This window comes from Electrophorus electricus, chromosome 17 (assembly GCF_013358815.1).
Source record: "Electrophorus electricus isolate fEleEle1 chromosome 17, fEleEle1.pri, whole genome shotgun sequence".
NCBI classification, from domain to species: domain Eukaryota; kingdom Metazoa; phylum Chordata; class Actinopteri; order Gymnotiformes; family Gymnotidae; genus Electrophorus; species Electrophorus electricus.
Genome location: NC_049551.1, coordinates 15278241 through 15296545, shown reverse-complemented (window position 1 = coordinate 15296545; position 18305 = coordinate 15278241). Strand labels below are relative to the sequence as shown.

At 45.4% G+C, this 18305-nt stretch overlaps 1 protein-coding gene across 2 annotated transcripts in view; it reads right to left on the bottom strand.

Moving 5' to 3' along the window:
• Nucleotides 1-18305, bottom strand: part of sez6a (seizure related 6 homolog a) — a 92091-nt gene that overhangs the window by 38249 nt on the left and 35537 nt on the right. For both annotated transcript variants that reach the window (XM_035535899.1, XM_035535900.1), the window contains exons 2-3: nucleotides 7872-8543; nucleotides 7099-7226 (exon numbers count right to left, since the gene is read on the bottom strand). In XM_035535899.1, coding sequence (XP_035391792.1) covers nucleotides 7099-7226; nucleotides 7872-8543 — 800 coding nt within the window. The remainder of the gene's footprint in view (nucleotides 1-7098; nucleotides 7227-7871; nucleotides 8544-18305) is intronic.

Genomic DNA, 18305 nt, shown 5'->3' with positions numbered 1-18305 from the left:
GTGGAATTCCTTAGTCTTCTGCAGACTCTTTTAAATATGCACAGAGGGTCATATCGCCAACAGAGTAGCAGAGAACCTCCCTTCCACTGCCAAGGTTTCTAATCGATGGCAAGTGGATTTAGGTTCTTTTGTCAGAAAAAGGCAGATTTAAAATGAAAGTGCTCTAATCAATAGAGCAATTCTTTCTGCATGTGAAAGCGTCAGCATGACAGCCGTCGAGAACACTGATTAACATGACCATTGATTAGGAGTCAGGAGTCGTGCCTGTAGACAGCTGGCCAGACAACAGACGTCGACGCAGGAGACGAGGATGAGCGTCGGCTGTTTGCGAGGTCCCTGCCTGCCGCGCAAAGTTTCAACAAGCGTGGCCACCCAGACAAATCAGGCTGGTCCTCGCACATTTGAAGCTTAACAATTGCTCATTTAAAGTTTTTCTCCTGTAAAACACCACGACCTCCTCATCTACGCATACACTGCAGTTTCCTAATTAAAAGTTACATTTGCTACTTGCCAGAGTTACAGCTCGCAATGGCTCTATCACAAAGCCGAGAGGAATGGCTTGATTTTAATTGGACCCCGCCTCTCAATAATGGATCCCTGGGTGTTTGTCAGAGCTAGTCCAGGAAATCAATGGGTACATCGATCCAGAGAGAGAAAGAAAAGGAGAAGCATGTGGGTTAGACAAAGAGAAAGGTAGATTGGGAGAGAGGCCTGCAGAGACTGGCTGTAGGGGCTCAGGCTAATCGTGGCCTGATTGTGAGCTGGTATCGATGCACCTTGACCCGAGAATCAGTCGGAGTGACGGAAAGCACTTGATGTTTTTGATTCAAACTAGCTCTGGGACCTCATAAAAACGCCAGTCTGGGATGGAGGCCATTGTGTCCCAGAGTGAAATTGAACATGTTCAATTTCCCAAACTTTCCTGGCGCTCCTGAGTCTCTTCATTCTCCGAGAATCACTCCGCTGGATTGTGCTGGGTAAAGGGCAGAGAAGAGGTGATGGACAGGGATGATTATCTGACATTCCGCTGATCTTAATGGGAACTCTTCGGAATGTCACCCCAACCAAACAGAACAATTGTGAGGCAGACGGACAGATGAAGAAGTCTGGGACCCTGCCTTAACAAAGCAATGGTTCCAATATAGAACATGAATACTGCAAATGTTTGTCGTGAACCTTAAATATTCGCTGTAGTCACATGATTACACTCACTTCCCAGTATGTGAAATGCTACATTAACAGAAATGCACATTATACCATTTGTACACTCCATATCAGGACAGAAATGAAAGGATATGCCATTGCCAGTTGAGAGCCTGTATTTGTTCTCTTCATAGGACCAAAGGGAAAATGGTATCTGTACTCCATAGGTGGAAAGAATTTGGTTATTTATGCATTTGGAACTTTTATTCTGTTCAAATGAAGAGATATAGCTCCTGCTTTTGGCACCATTACAACTAGTCACTTTCCTGAGTTTTTAAAGTGTGTATATATTTTAAGTTAAAGGCTGAACTGAAAGAGAAACCACCAATAATTACATTTTGCTTTTGAAAATTAAATAAAATTGAGTTTAATCCCTCAGATGACACTTTGCCATAACTCAAAGTTACATTATTGTAAGTTTTTTTTTTTCAAGTAAAAAAAGGTACTCAGGTAAAATCTTCCCCATTTCCCCCCATATTTCTCATTGTTCTTACTTCAAGGTGTGTAGAACTGCAGTAAAAAACCAAGGAAGAGCCACTCTAGTGATTCAGTGGGACGGCATTTCCTGCCGAAACCCCCACTGGGTCTCCTTAAACCCGAATGCCCGCCCTTGCTCCGTCTCACATCAGGTAAGCAGGGGACAGGCTGGGAGGTGAAGCCTACCAAGGCTCTGCCCGAGCATGATGGGTCATCTCGGCGGACTAAACCCAACAGCAATTAAAGCAGAGCAACGCCGAGGATCTAAATGGAAGGCCTTTAGCCTAGTGGCTATCATGCACACCCTTTTTTGCAGGGGCTCAGTCCGGGTGTGCATGGGCCTAGCTGTAGAGAGGTAACGAGGGCCTGGTGGATGGCGAGCGAACCCCTGGAGGGGAACATGACCCACCGGCTATGCTTCCAATTACGGTTCAACCGGGGCCTCGCTCCCACTGTTAGCAGCTAGCGCACAACGCATGCCCTGTTCTTCTCACAAGCCAGGGAACACTCAGCTGCTTGGGGGAGTGGTTTGGGGGGGGAGGGGGGGGTTGGTTGGGAGGGAGGGGTTGGTGGTGACTTGACTTTATGCAATAAAGAAAAGTTGTGAGCGTGTGAAGTCAATGTATGGTCTGAGGAGAAATGAGCTGTCAATTCCAATACCCGCCAACTGTCTTATGGAACGGCAGCAGGTTACACTCGGGATCAGACCGCATCAATTAATCATGAACAAAGCTTCATTTTTGCCCTTTAAAGATATCAGGCACATGAAAAGCAAACCGCACAACAGACAGTCCTGATTAAAAGCTGTCTGCAGTAGTTCAAGGGCCTTCGCTTTACAGGCGTTCCAGTACCTTTATAGAGGCGTGTGCACATGAAGGAGGAACCACAACAGCTGCTCTAATACGCAGGGCCACCACTGAAATGGTTCCACTGTGCAGTGGTCAGATCACTGGTGAGCTAAACTAAAGCGAAACTAAAGCTAAATCGCTGGAGCTCATTTTAGTGCATCCAGTGTTCACCTTTTTACCAACATGATGTCGCACTGCTGCTAACGGGTCGCTTTTCCCAGGGACGAGAACCTTGCAGCTACTTAGCGTTACTTCCCCTCCACGATCAGAACAAACGCGTTTGTGAAGGATAACCATTCAGAGCGCAACTGAAATAACTTATGAGGTTTTCTTTTTACAAAGCATCTTAGTCATTAATGTTAAAAATCTGCAAAGCACTATGGGCTGGTTTCCCACACCCAAATCAGGTGTATGGCAGAAGAATATTGAATAGTGATTTAGTATTGGTACAATGATTTAGTCTAGACTTGCCTTAATCCATGTCTGAGAAACTGGCCCCAAATGCCAATTTCATTGATATGTTCATCTATTTACTGCATTTTATCTATGTCAATTTATACTACTACTTTATACTACAAACAATAACTATATTCAGAACATATGCAGACTAATTTAAAGACACCGCCTTTTATGCAAATTAGATTTTTTTTAGACTGCTATTTTAAACATCAGCACAGAAGAAATGGAATGCAAGCAAATTAGTTGCAGTTAGTAAACCGGACCAGGAAAAAGATCTTCAGAACTAAATTTAGAGCAAAGCAAGTGTAAATGAAGGCCAGATGTTTCCAGATGTTCCCAATTTAAAAGGAAGAACCAGTCTATGGACAGAACAGAGTTCCGTGTCCTGAATCCAGGCTGGTAATAGTGGTGCTATCCGAGCTCCTCCGGTTGGCTCGATGCTGGCCGTGAACACATGCCACATCGCTGGCTCTCCCACAGGGAAAGACAGAACAGATGATAATCACATTTTTATGGACCCCGTAAATTGCTTTAAATCCCCCTCCATGCGTGCTTGCAGCCATTATGTAAGCAGAATCAGCTTAAGAGAGGCAACAACACAGACACGTCAACCTCCCAGCAAAGAGGCTTTTAAACTCCATGGTAACGAGACACAACGCGAAGGCGAGGGCAAGCCGGAGACCTTGAAAGGAGCCACGGCACAGTCGTGGCACAAAGCAGGCGATTTGCCAAAACAAATCTAATTAGAGCGCAGAGGCCACGCAAGGGCGCCTTGCCGCCCCTGCGACGCGTCTCCGCTGCCTCGTATTCAAGCAAACCTCCTCGGTCAGAGCCCTGGGAGATGGCCCTACCCTCACCCTGAGGAGAGGAGCCCCAGGACCGGCAGTCACACACAGCCACCACCAATCAGTTCAACCAATGGGCGGTGATGAATGAACTGCTCTCCCCAGCGCGTGGCTCTCGCACACTTCCTGTGCGTCGGCGAGAGGGGATTAATGAAGGTCAAACTGTGAGGTGATTACCGCACAAACAAGTCTGTGATACTACTCAGGCAAAACACATCCACTGAACCGGCAGGGGGATTATGGGGATTTGGTTCACATCCTCTGGGATGTTCATATTTTGTTAATATTAACAGCTTTGGGAGAGCCGACAGAGTGCTAGAATCGCACAAATCAGGTTTTATGAAATCTATTGTATATGATGAAGCAGAAGGACACGCAGACCTTCAGCAATCTGACACTTAAGCGCTGCGTATACAGCTACAGTGTGTGTATGTGTGTACACACATGTAGGTGTGTGTGTGTGTGTGTGTGTGTTTGTGTGTGTGTGTGGCAGACAGTCCATTGATTTTACATGCGGCTGCCAAGAGATGAGAAATTACACCTTGCCTTCACATCAGTCTGTTCAAGGGAGCACAAATGGTCTCCAGAGTCATGTGGGTCTGAAGCTCAGTGGGGGAGCTGGAAGACTGGTGCCTGAATGGCGCGGGTGCTCCAACAGGCAAGGATTAGATCACTGTTAATAATAATAAGAAGTGGAAGGCGAACAGCATGACGACTGATCAGACGTCAGCCGTTAGACACGGCATCCTTGGCTTCCCGGCAGCAGAATCTGCATTCAAAGAGCCTAGACCTAAGCCCCACCTCCAGGCCATACCCAATTATGTCTTCTGGACCCATAATTTGCCTCAAAGCCTAATGCGGCAAAGCAGGTGAATGCTCCCATCATGCCCTGGGGTGCATGTTCCACCTGGCTTAGGAGCTGGGCACAGTTGTGATCACTGCAGTGTGAGATCTGACCGCTCTAGGTACCTCACACAGGTGTGATACACAGGGCACCATCATCCAGTTGACTTGCAAACGTTACCTGAGGAATCTCACACTCTGAAATGACATGATAACATGATACATAACTTAATAGTACAACACAGAGTATAACTGGGGTGCAGCCCACAGCAGAACCAAGACTCAGGGCTGCTGTTCATCATGAGCTACCTGCCTGTCCTACCTGTGCTGTCCTGCCTGCACATCCTGCCAGTCCTGCCAGTCCTGCCCTGGATCCCTTTATATCATGCCTGCTCTCTGGTTCCACACAATGGCCTGCAGACACCCCACTGCCTTAGAAAAGCTAGCAGACCTAGACCTATTGCAGTGTGTGTATAGAGAACGTGAGTGTATGCACTCACAATGCAGGGCTTCATTAATCCTAACTATAACCCCCAAACCCCTCAGGAGTCAGTGAGGAAGAAAAAAACCCCATCCATTTTCCAACAAACACTCTCACACCACGGACTTATCTTACCCCTCCAGAGCAGAGGCGAGCCAGCACACACATTTCAAAGTCACTCACAGTAAATTGGCTGCTGGGGGAATTATAAATGCCAGGGAATGAGTAAGTGTGTACGATTAATTTTGGGACAGTTCTGCAGGAAGGGCAGAAAACCAAGTGCGCAATCATAACGCACCAATTTGCAAGTTTGTCAACTACAGGCCTACCCTGAGGAGAGTTTCTCCACTAAAGTTCTTATGATCAGTTTTTTACTCTGATAAACTGCTCTGCCTACAAAGAAATTGCTTGGAAATGCTTCCTAGTTAAGACAAAATGTTTCATAAAGAATTCAGTCAGCAGATTTCTGTCTATTCCCTTTCTTCATGCTTTTAAATTTTAACACCCATTCACGAAGGCAGTGTTGCGCTTGAGAGTAATGGTCTTCAACTATCAAAACCGTTTCTAAACTTCCCAAGCTCTCTAAATGGAAAGAAAAAAAAAGGCACCAAAGGCAAACAAGCTTGGTAACTAACAAGTCGCCTTCAAAACAAACGTGACCAATTTGAAGTGGATCGTTGAAGTGGATATTCAGAAAAACAGGCCTCCCGTTCGAGCTGTATCCGATTCACGTCCCACCGCATGCGCCAGTGCCCCCTGATGAAGCTTTGCTAAGGGAGGGGTCAGAATGTTCTGTTGTGATGGAAACGGCGCCGTGCCTCCTAGCAACCCCATACCTCAGTAAGAAACGAATTCATTTGATCTTGAATGAATCAAAGGGAATCTTAAAGGAAGACTCTTAAAGAATCTGTCTCAGTGTACGGTGCAGAGCTCGGTGCTAGTGCCTTTCTTTTTTTTTTTACATTTAATACCTAAGAACAGGTCTGATTGCAGAATATTTTCAGTAGAAATTAAACAGTTATTCTGTATGCAGTGGACTGACAACACTGCTGTAATGTCCATATTCATTCACTCAATCTTAACCTCACACACCACAGTCATCTTACAACGGGATTTAAATCCTGTTTTATGGCATCGCAATTGATCAGCCCGAAATGAAACGTCTACGTGCTTGTTCTACTGGTGCCGCTTAGTAGAATGCGATTGATTGTGGTCCAGCTCTCAACAAAGGAGATGCGTTCCGCTGGAGTGCGTAAAGCCCCCGACGCCTGCCGCGGAAAGCCACGGAAAACCCGTTCTCCTTTTCCGTTTCCTCCGAGCCGCCACAGCGACGCTTTTGTGGGCCGACGGCTTCATCTCTTTTTTATCGAGGTAACGCAGCTCAGCGGTTTTTTTTTTTTATTGTTGTTGTTTGGTTTTTTTAAAGAGAAATGCAGACTTTTCTTGCCGGTTTGAAGTCATCTTGAAGTCATCACTAGCTGCAGCCTCTGAGCAGAGACTTGTTCATGCCCACCACGAGGCGACGGACGCTAAAAGACTCAGCTTATTTCCTTTTGCTGTTTTGTTTTGGCTTGTTTTGGCTTTTCAGGGCTTGAGCGGAACCCATCGCCATATTAGCAAGAGCGACGTCACGAGGCCCAAAAGTGTACAACACAGGAAGTGCTGATGGTGAATAGTGTCTGTTCGCGTTTTAGAGCAGTCAGATTGGTGACCTTACTGAATTACACAAGTGGCAGACTGGTGTAACAGTTAACTGGACGGCAAGTTCAATGCAATATCTAAAAGAAGTGATCAGTGATCAATACAAGTTAGTTCAGCTCATAACACTTGCGGGATCACGTTGCATTTTAAACCAAAGCCAGATCAATAAAGTCTCATCTTACCATCAAAGGAACATTCGTGATTCCTTTTTCCACACCAAAAAAATAAAAAAATTACTCACCTGAATTTCAACCCCATACCCGAGGTAGACCGTAACCAGGGAGGTGCAATCCACAGTAGAGTCATAAGAGCCACCATACGGCATCTCGATGTAACCTTCAGCATCTGTGAAGTTCAGGTTGCCCTGACCTTGATACGGAAAGGGACAGAGAGGAGGCAACCAAGAAAGAAAGAGAAAAAGACAGGAGGAAAGAGGGGTAGACTCATGAACAATCCCTGTCCTGACACTATGCTTATCGCACAGGGTCTCGTTAGTGCCGAGGCCCTCTCCACTTTCACCCGGGGGGATGAGCACGGCGCCTCAGGGTAGCAAAAGGTCAGGTAAAGCAATCAGCCAATAGTCACCGTCGCAGGGCCCATCACCACATGACTTGGAAAACACATTACAGACAACTTTCTACTTACTGTAGCAGTTTAAAGGTCATTTTTTTACACTGAGGCTTAAGTTCCTTGAAAAGTTTTAAATCTTGAAAGAGCTTGAAAGTGACTGTGCACTTGAAAAAAGAAGTACACTTGGTGTGCTTCTGCAGCGTTGTGGCACCTGTGGTATCAGTACGGCTGCCCCGTTCTTTTGTAAGACTTAAATAATATTTTTTCAAAAGCATAACTGCTACTACAGTTCTACCACAGTTCAAACAGTAGCTTTCTTAATTGTGCTGTGCGTTTATATCCATACAAAAAACAAAAAACAAAAAAAAAATCCTGCACCATTTTGGATGTGCTCTCTTGTTACAATAAAAAAGAATGAACACTAATCTAGTCATGCTGGCTTACCTGTGGCTCTCGTGGTGGTGATAACAGTCGTAGTAACAATGGTACTGGTCATGGTTTCTTCTTCATCTGCCCCTGTTGCTTTACCCATCATGCTCTTCTCTGGTGGCCTCTGAGATGCTTTCTTCCTTGAACCATTTTGCTCAGGGACCGCCCCCTGCTCAGAAAGCTCTGCCTCTGCTCTAGTGAGGTCCAATGGCTGCCCAGGGCTTGGCTGAGCAGTATTCCCGGCCACCATCAGAACTGGGGAGGTGAGCTCCACCTTGGCCGATTGTCTTCCCCCGCCCTTACTGGGCCGTCTGTGGTCCACAGAGGCTGGCTTTCCTGGAGCGGTGGGACTGGTCGTTGTTGCAGCCGTGGTGGCGATATCCGAGAATGCTGGCGCGTCTTCGTGAGGGACCACGGGTGTGGTGTGGTCTCTGGGCTCTGCGTGAGATGCTCGTCCCGAGGGGGTCGCGTGGTCCTCTACCTCACCGCCCTCCCCGAAAAAGGGCTGGTCCCCCACGAAATCCTTCGTAAGCAGAGCCTCGGGGAGGCCCAGGTTTGGCTGGTGGTTGGGGAGGCTTAGCGGAAGGGCTGTTGTGATCTCCTGGAGCCCAATCGGCGAGTCCTGCTTAGTGGTGAAAGGGCGGAGCTCCGACCCTACTTCTCCATTGCACGGCCCAAAGTCTTCACCTGAAAGCAAAAGCATTTACTTTCAAAATGGAAAGTACCGGAAACTAACGCTCAAAGAACAGCCTCTCAGTTGAAATTCTGCATTCCAGAGTGTCAATTAAATCCGCCTCTGGCAAAGGATTCATAACTAGGTTAGTATGTTTGAAAAGGCAGCGTGTCTGAAAAATCCTATGATGCAATTACAATGCACAGCCTTTGAGACATAATGTGATTGTATATGATTTAAAACGAGGCTTAATAACCATAACTAATAAATAGAATGCTGCAGCCAAAACAGCAGCAAACGCAAATGAATTGGCATGTGAAATGAAGGGTTCGACGCGTGGAACGGAAAAGAAAACCTTCAGGCAAAGATTGCTCATTTAAAAACCTGCCCTGCTTCCCACGTACTATTAGAGAACGCAAAGAATTAACTGTGAATGAGTCATGACTGAAGAACACAATAAGTGTACATTGGAAAGCAATTATTTTCCCCACCTGCAGTAGTTGAGATGCAATCAGGAAGCCCTCAGGATAAAGAGGCTTACTACAGGAAGTGATGCACTTAAGGAGAAGCATTTGTCATCCTTATAGAAACATTAGCTTTCCACATTCCTTCTCTCCTTCTCTCTCTCTTTCCTGAAAAAGTAAGCCATTGTAGATTGAATGACTCGCATTGCCTCGCGTTGGCTCTCCCTCTCGCTTTCATTCACCACGCAGCTTTGCGACTCTTAGCCAGACTTTTGTATTTTGCTGCACTCTCTCTACTGACAGAATTTCCATCCAAATTGAATGGTTATCTGCGCCCTGATTAACAGCGTCCTCTCATTCTGCAATAGCAGTGCGGTTGTAAAATGCTACAATAAGGATGCCACACAGTCTAGATTTTTGCTACAGCAACCGTGGAAAAATAAATGCATTTAATTCTAGGCACAGTTCTGTTATGGAACGAATGCGGTGAGAAAAGTCATCAAAATATTTTTTGTCGTATCCCCCCTCCCGAGATACAGAACGGGCTATATTTCTAATTGCGAGCTTCAAAAGCGACAAGCAAATGAAAAGCAGCCCTGCCTCTCCAAGTGGCTGTTTGAAGTTTACGAGTGAAACAAGAAGCCGTTTATTTCTATAATCGCACTTTCAGTGTGGAAGGACAGGAGAGTGCCTTTCATCTCGCCGCATTAATCTCCATTACTCAGCCGCCCGAAAAAGTTCTCTGATAGATGACTGATGACAGTCTTCACTTCTGCGTCAAAATATGAACGTCGCGACAATTGTTCATTACGAAAAACAAGCTCCGCAATCACGCTCGGGGAGAGAGAGCAGCGTTTCATCTCATCGCGCGCGGAGATAGCCCACCCCGCCGCACGCACGCGCGCCGATCCAGGCGGCGGAGATGCAAAAGGCGCGCGCGCGGCCCAGGGAGGTTGAAGGGGAGGGCGACACCCGGTACGACATTACCTCTCCCTCTTCCCCACTTAAACAGAGCAGTCAGAAGACTGCACGAATTTACGACTCACTTAAGGCCTGTAGCGGGTAAAACTCGGTTTAGGAAGCAGAGTGCAGCTGCTCAAACACGCCTCGGTGTTTCCTCCGCTCACGAGCTGTACTGAGAATTATGCAGGGGTATGATATCTATAAATGACATAAATTATATAACAACACCATATACGAAAACGTCGTGTATGACAAGTAGATCTTTTTGAATTTTTGGATTGTACACTTCTCTGTTCCTGCTAATTAATAGACATAAGCATTAAATATTAAATGCTAATGTTGAATTTAGAGACATATCTGCCACAAGAGCGTGATAACCTTTATTACGCGTTAATGTCACCAGGCACAATACAACTACACCTTTCTTATGCAGTAATTCCTTTTGCAAAGTTTTGGCTTCTGTAGGGTAATCCACACAAGGTCGAATGAGTTAAGGTTTTTGTAGTGAGTGTACAGAAGCAATGGTTTCAAATTAAGATATTTACTTTGTGATCCTGGTAACAACCTCAAAAGTTATATATATATATATATATATATATATATATATATATATATATATATATATATATATATATATGTGTGTATAAAATATACAGTGTGTCTGTGTGTGTGTGTGTGTGTGTGTGTGTGTGTGTGTGTGTGTGTGTATACATACATACACATGTATACATATACATATATGCATACACACACACACACACTGTATATCTACACACACACACACACACACACACACACACACACACACATACACTGCCTGGCCAAAAAAAAGGGTCACCACCTGGATTTAACTAAGCAAATAGGTAAGAGCCAAGATTACTGCATGGGTGATTATGTTTCAGCTGGCAACAAATTATTTAACACTAACTGATGCAGTGAGTAGCTTCTCATTTGTTAAACAACCATGACACATTCTGTGGTTGTGGAAAAGATGTTAATCTGTTTCTCAAGGGTCAAATTACTGGCATGCATCAAGCAGAGAAAACATCTAAGGAGAGTGCTGAAACTACTAAAATCAGGTTAAGAACCGTACAACGCATTATTAAAAAAGTGCAAGGACAGTGGAGAAACATCATCTTCGAGGAAGGAATGTGGTCGGAAAAAAATCTTGAATGATTGTGATTGGCGATCACTTAAACGTGGTGAAATCAAATTGTAGAAAAACAACAGTAGAACTCAGGGATATGTTTAATAGTGAAAGAGCATTTCCACATGCACAATGCGAAGGGAACTCAAGGGATTGGGACTAAACAGCTGTGTAGCCTTAAGAAAACCACTTGTCAGTGAGGCTAACAGGCAAAAACGGATTCAATTTGTTAGGGAGCATAAAGATTGGACTCTGGAGCAATGGAAGGTCATGTGGTCATGTGGTCTGATGAGTCCAGATTTACCCTGTTCCAGAGTGATTGGCGCATCAGGGTAAGAAGAGAGGCGGCTGAAGTGATGCACCCATCATGCCTAGTGCCTACCATACAAGCCTGTTGGGGCAGTGCTATGATCTGGGGTTGCTGCAGTCTAGGTTCAGCAACGAATGAGGTCAGCTGACTACCTGAATATACTGAACGACCAGATTATTCCATCAATGGATTTTTTCTTCCCTGATGGCACGGGCATATTCCAACGACAATGCCAGGATTCATCGGGCTCAGTTTTGAAAGAGTGGTTCAGGGAGCACGAGACATCATTTTCACACATGGATTGGCCACCTATATATATATACATGTATGTACACACGCAGACACTGTATGTCTACATTGTTTTTGTTGTTTCAGATCAAGGAGTACTTCCTGCGCCCCGGGGAGCCAATCATATTGGTTCAGCGTGATGGAGGCTGCAGCGTAGAGCCCAGAGAGGACTACCCGGCACAGAATTACTACGGAATTCCAGAAGTGCTTATCAGCGGAGCTCGTCCATGTTCCTGCACATTTATGACTACATTTAAAATATTAGGACTGTCTGACACAAAAAAAACCACAAAAAAAACTTTCTCTCTTATGTGCATGTATAAAGTGGTAATTTTCCATCTCCATTTCCTGAGAGCTTCTGGCTATGTATTTGCTAAATTGGTCTTAACATGCCTGGAGAGAACATTAAAAAAAAAGAGAGAGAAAAAGAGAGAGAGAGAGAGAGAGAGAGAGAGCGCAGCATGCTGGGGGAATGGAACATCTCAGCAAGCACTGTTTCAGTTCCAGTGTGCTGAGCATCTCTGCTCCTGCTGCATAAAGGTGGTTCAGTACAGGAGGCTTTCAGGCAGTTTTCTACACTTCAAAGACACCCATGTGCCCATGTGACCTATCAGAGGAGTCTGTTTCCCCTCAAAAACCAGCCCTGCCAATGGGCCAGACGATAAGGCCCAGGAGGACTGAATACTAAAACAATCCACAGGTCAAAGGATTTCAGCTCGGTTCCTGGCAACAGGCTGTAGCCCTCTTAGCCGGCAGAGCGAGGTTGCTTCAGTGCATTTACTGCTGTTTTTCAATTCTAGACATGGAGCCCCCTGTGCACAACACATTTTAGTTTTCCAAGCTTAACATACTCATTTCAAACTCAAGAAGCATTTATTAATTCACTGATGAGTGGAGCCAGTGTTTTGGCACACCTGGGAAAGAGTTGGTAAATGCTGGTTTATGTCATTGGTACCAGTCCAAAAATACTGCTGTTGCCGTAGCTACGCAGGTACAGTTTTGCTCGGCTTAAGTGCAAAAACCCAGGGAAGCTTCTCCAGCCTAACGTCTCAAGCGCTGGAGGCTGAAATCGCCAGCATTTCCGTGTTCAAACAGGCAGTGATCCCTGGCGCGCTTTGACACCTTAATTAGCACACGTTTGCTGGGTGGCAGTACGTTCTAACGAGATGCGGGCAGACAGAACACCGTAGATGGGGGGAGATGAAAGTGTGCGGTTGACACAGACAGCAAATGAGTGAGATCTCCCCGAGCGGTGGTGGTGGTGGGGGGGGGTCTTTTGAAGTCCTGACATCCAGCGAGGCAGGGGAGGCTCAAACTTCGCATAGGGACCAAAGGAGTGAGTAAGGCTCTCAGCAGGGCAGTCGCAGCCTGGGCTGAAGCTGGGGTCTGGCAGCAGAGTGCTGCTATGATGGTGTATTAAGCCCTGGTCTTACTGAGTGCTTTTCGTAATATTTTATAATGATGTGTGTTTAGCTTAAGTAAAGGATCATTTCAAAATGCTTTCAAATTTGCAAAGTAAACTAGCTTCTGGATGCAACCGTTTGAAATCATCAGAAAGATCTTTTTCAGTCTTGTTAGGATTCTTTAGCACTGGGTATTAGGTTCTTTTGCACTGGTTGTTTGCACTGGTTATTTTGTACTGGTTATTTTGGTTCATTTGCACTGGTTCCTGGGGCTCATTAGCACTGATTGTTAGGGTTCTTTTGCCCTGGTGATTATGTTTCTTTACTGCTGCTGTTGGAGCTACAGCAGTTAAGTGGTACCACCATCACTCAAATCCAAAAGCATCAAAACAAAAGGAACAGCCAAAGAACACGAGGCTGTAGTTACGAGAGCCCTGTGATGCTGGGTGCTAGAAAGACTCTGCCAGAGGTTCTGCTCTGAATAGAGAAGAACCATCACCGAATATGTGGGGAATTCAAATGAATTATGTTATGTTAAAGCGCATTCTGGGCCTTATTAATCTAAAATTGTGAAGGAAAAAAAACGTTGAAAGGAGTGAAAGATGTGACGAACAAAATGTCACGATACCGAGAATTGATTCTTGTTTCTCTTTTTCTGAACCCTCTAATTACCAAACACATCTTTAGCAAGAAGGAGTAATAAACACATCTTAACTCACCCGCCATTAAAATGTTATGCCGCGTCTACGGCCCGCCCATTCTGGTCCTATTGATCAAGCGCTTTCTTGGGTTTTCTTCTTAACAAATAGCGTTTAATTCTGTTCATATAGAGATAAACGCTCACATTTCCAATCTCGCTGTGTCTCTTTTGATCTTGAAATCCCTCCTTCAATGTGAGAAACACATTTCTCTAAGCTTCTCCGGAAAAACGAAAAATCCAAGAATTATCTGTGACACCCAGCCTCACATCAGCGTTTGGAAAAGTACTGACTTATTTGCAGAAATCTATTGCAAATCACATTTAACATGATGGCGCAGGGTATAATAAAAGTTTGATTGCACCACTCACACGGCAGAATGAACTAGTTCTTTACAAAGCCTGCAAGACTTTGACGCACCACGCCACTCTATATAGACAGACCAAACTACAGACTACAGACCAGTCATTAATCTCCAGCCTTGACACGAGCGATTCAAAGCTCTTTTGGATGCGCTGTGATGGGGAGGAACGCTTTCTTGTAACCTTATTCTGTCACAATGAGAAGAGTGCAGGCTGTTCTAAAAAGCAAACCGAACGCACTTGACATTTGCAATGATTTCGGCTGAATAGCAGACACAGTGGTGCGATTTAAAAGGAATTTCATTATGTCGCCAGCTCCAAACTGCACGGAGGGAGTCAAAGCAATGGGGAAAAAAAAAGGAAATTTGCCTGTTGAAAATAATGACTTAATCTGGCTTATTGGAACGGTTATCTGTGCATTTTCACAGCTGTCACCCCATTATTTAGCAAACTGGGCGTTTTCACTTTCCGAGGATTAAAGTCTGCTCATCTAAATGCACCATGGTAAAGGATACACTATAGGCTTCGAGTGAAACTGAATATGGGCTTGATCTTCCGTGAACATCTATGGATACTGTCTCAGCAGTGAACACTATTCAATACTCAATCCTCAATACTTTTTCCCAGTTGATAAGATGGATGAACAATACACCACTGCTGCCATATAAGAAGTGGGTGTCTGTGAGCATTAGACCATCCTGCATGGAAGCTTCTAGAAGCAGTGTACTGGGTTACACCCACAGTGTGTGGGTAGTGGTAGCTCAGTGGTTAAGGTACTCGACTAGTAATCAGAAGATTGCCAGTTCAAGTTGCCAGGTTGCCACTGTTGGGCCCCTGTGCAAGGACCTTAATGCTCAAGTTGTGTTCAGTCAGAACTGTAAGTCGTGTTGGATAAAAGCGTCAGCTAAACGCTTTAAACGTACACTCTACCAAAGAGGTGAAGGTTTAGATTTTTTTAAAGTAGTTACAATATGGCAGACAAAGTGGAAACTAGTTTCAAAACACACTCGACATTATGCAGCTAAAGCACTTTTTATTGTAATATGTACAAAAAAACTTAGCCTGCTGTTCCAATAGCTAGACCTTGACTGAGATACTAATTGCATCAGACCACATACCCTGACAGCAGAAGAGGGGTTTTAGAGGCAGGCCTTTAACTCTGCACCAGGCCTGAGCACTTTGATTTAAAAGTCCTTTTACAATCCTTAATGGAGAGAGAGGGGTTTTATTTGATCCCCCGTCCCTCCTGGGATCGTTCAGCGATTTTGCCACACTTAGAAATGACTCCAGAACGAGGTGTGTCACTGAGCCCCGGCCTCAGTGGACCTCCTCAAATAAAACGCGGAGATTCTAATCCATAATCTCCCACTGAAGGTCTCCTAAAACACTGCGTCTTAGCTTCTGATGACCTCTGCTTACAGTGGCAGTAATATAACAGGCTGAGCAGTGAGCCGTGATCTTTAGGAAAAATCGCCCGGATCACAAGGACCATCTGCTCCTGGTGGACGGGAAAGCAAAACTCTTGACTTTGACTCTCACCGTGACTCAGTCTGGTGGTGTTTAGCATTCTGATTGATTTTTGCCTTGGTGCCTCTCAATAAAAACGGATGGTATCCTCTGCGTTAGAGATGGGAGGATGAGGAGGCAGGATGAGGAGTCTGGCAGAGCCGCCAGGTCATGCCAGCGGTCAGACACGCCGACCCTGTCCAGCCTCTCACTCAATCACACATCTGAACGAGGCTGACCGCTGCACATCCCAAGCATTCCAAACATGCCAGACAAAAATGAGCTGGTTACAGTATCTTTTCTGCTTAGCTGCCATTTGTGTGTGTGTGTGTGTTGATGTTCATTAACTAGCATCTAACTTCTCTGAGACTGCTTCATGCAAAATGAACAATGAAGGACCATCTAACACAAAAGTTCTGCATAGTATGGACGCATGGTCTCAAAAAGGTGTGTCTTATTTTATCAGCTCTATGACACAAGAAATATGATAGCAAACAAGTGCATTAATTAGCTTTGATAAAGCCATCTCTCCTTGGCAGAAAAAGGAACTGCTTTAAAACTTAATTAGCGATGACACTGCTACTCCTCGACTGGAAGCAACTGAGCGGCAGAAACCCGCGCGCCTGGAGGACGCTACTTGTAGGTGATAATCGTGCAGTGATGTGTTTTAAAAGGGAAGTCAGAGGCGTCCATTCTCTGACAAGAAACAAAACTGAAACAGCGTAATCATGAATCACTGATTCACAAAACTGGTTCCAGTGCATTTGTTTTCACACAGCAGCCTTACAGTTGAATAAAACGATTTTGAACCCCACCCCCCACCCCAGCAGGAGGAAGAGAAAAAACTACCACAACAATTATGCTTTTCTGTTCCAAATTAGCACGCTGAAAATCCTAGCACGCATTATTTCAACCGATTCCTCTCGGAACTGCTCCAAAATGCTTAATATCTTGCCGTAACCATGCATCTGCACGAAAGAAGGTGGATTCCACAAAAATCAGGCTCATATTTGTTCCTGCAGTGAAAGCAATTTGGAGCATACCTCAGGTAGAATACTTTTACATGCTAATACATTTGTTTATCATGCTGGCGTTCGAGAGGCAGAACGGGAATTTCTTTCGGCGTATGGCAGGTGGGAGACGCACCTCGCCGGCCGCATACTAATGCTCTCATCAATGGCCACTTTGCCGTGCCAAGGGCACTAATCCCCAGGCCAGAGCGGGTGGGAGTAAAGCCATTACATTTCTAATATTTAGCTCTTCGTTGTCGTATTATTCAGAAGAGCGGAGATAATGGGGGAAAAAAAATCAATCGACACCTTCCACTTTATGAAGTATCAAAGCCCTTCACAGTCCTTCCCCTGACGTCCGGCTAAGGCTGCATGTTGTGGATCGCGTTATCGTTGCGCTGTAATGTGACTGCAAATGATAGGACGAGGATGGACAGTCATTAGCAGCAGGCGCTGGGAAGGAGAGGAACTAGCCCGTGCTTCCTTTGGAATCCGTCCTCAGTGTTGGTGGGAGGGTTTGACAGGCCTAGTGACAAACTCCTATCAGCCAGGCTTGGAGGTGACATCACGTGAGATATTTGACTTGGGCTGTGAAGTTTGTGTTATTCTGAACCCTTTTTGGACAGAACCGCTTGTGTTTCCTTCACAAGGTGAATGTGGCAATTCTCTGGATGAATTCAGATGATGACAGCTGGGTAAGGAAAAGGTTCAGGCCGCCTACTGCCGCTTTTAAACGTGACGCTGGCGTATGGCGCAGCTCTGAGGCAGAGCTCCAGAACGAAGATGGAACAGCACTAATGCTCAGGGAAGTGAGATGAAAGCCAAATGGTATAAACCTCTCAAACCCACACACACACACACACCCACACACAGACACACTTACACGCACGCACACACAAATACACACACGCGCACACACACACATACACACACACACACACACACACACACACACACACACACGCATACATATACACACGCACGCACACATGCATGCACACACGCACACACACACGCACACACACACGCACACACGCATGCACACACACACAAACACACACACACGCATACATATACACATGCACGCATACACGCATGCACACACACATAAACACACGCATACATATACACAGGCACACACACACGCATGCACACACACACACACACGCATGCACACACACACAAACACACACACACCCGCATACATATACACACGCACGCACACACGCATGCACACACACCCTCAGACTAAACTCAGCTTAATTGTTATTGTTGCAGACACTCCATCCCACAGGCTTTGAGCTTCCCCACTCCTGACATCACCGATGCATGCGTAATCAAGGAGGCAGACATACAGTGGAACCAAACGGATAATACGCAAGACATTACAGTACTCATAACGTCAGCGTGGGTCTGCACTGAAAGACATCTCAGTGTCACAATGCTTTCCTGTCTCTGTGAAAGCTCCCGTCAAGGGACTTTTCTGCAGAAGTCTAATGTCCGGCCCTACACAGGTTACAGTAATTGGAAAAGAACTGCGCTCCCAAAAAACTTTCACTTCAACCAAGATGACTGTCAGGCACCAGCGAGAATCTACTGTTCATATGGCATAATCTGGCTCCATG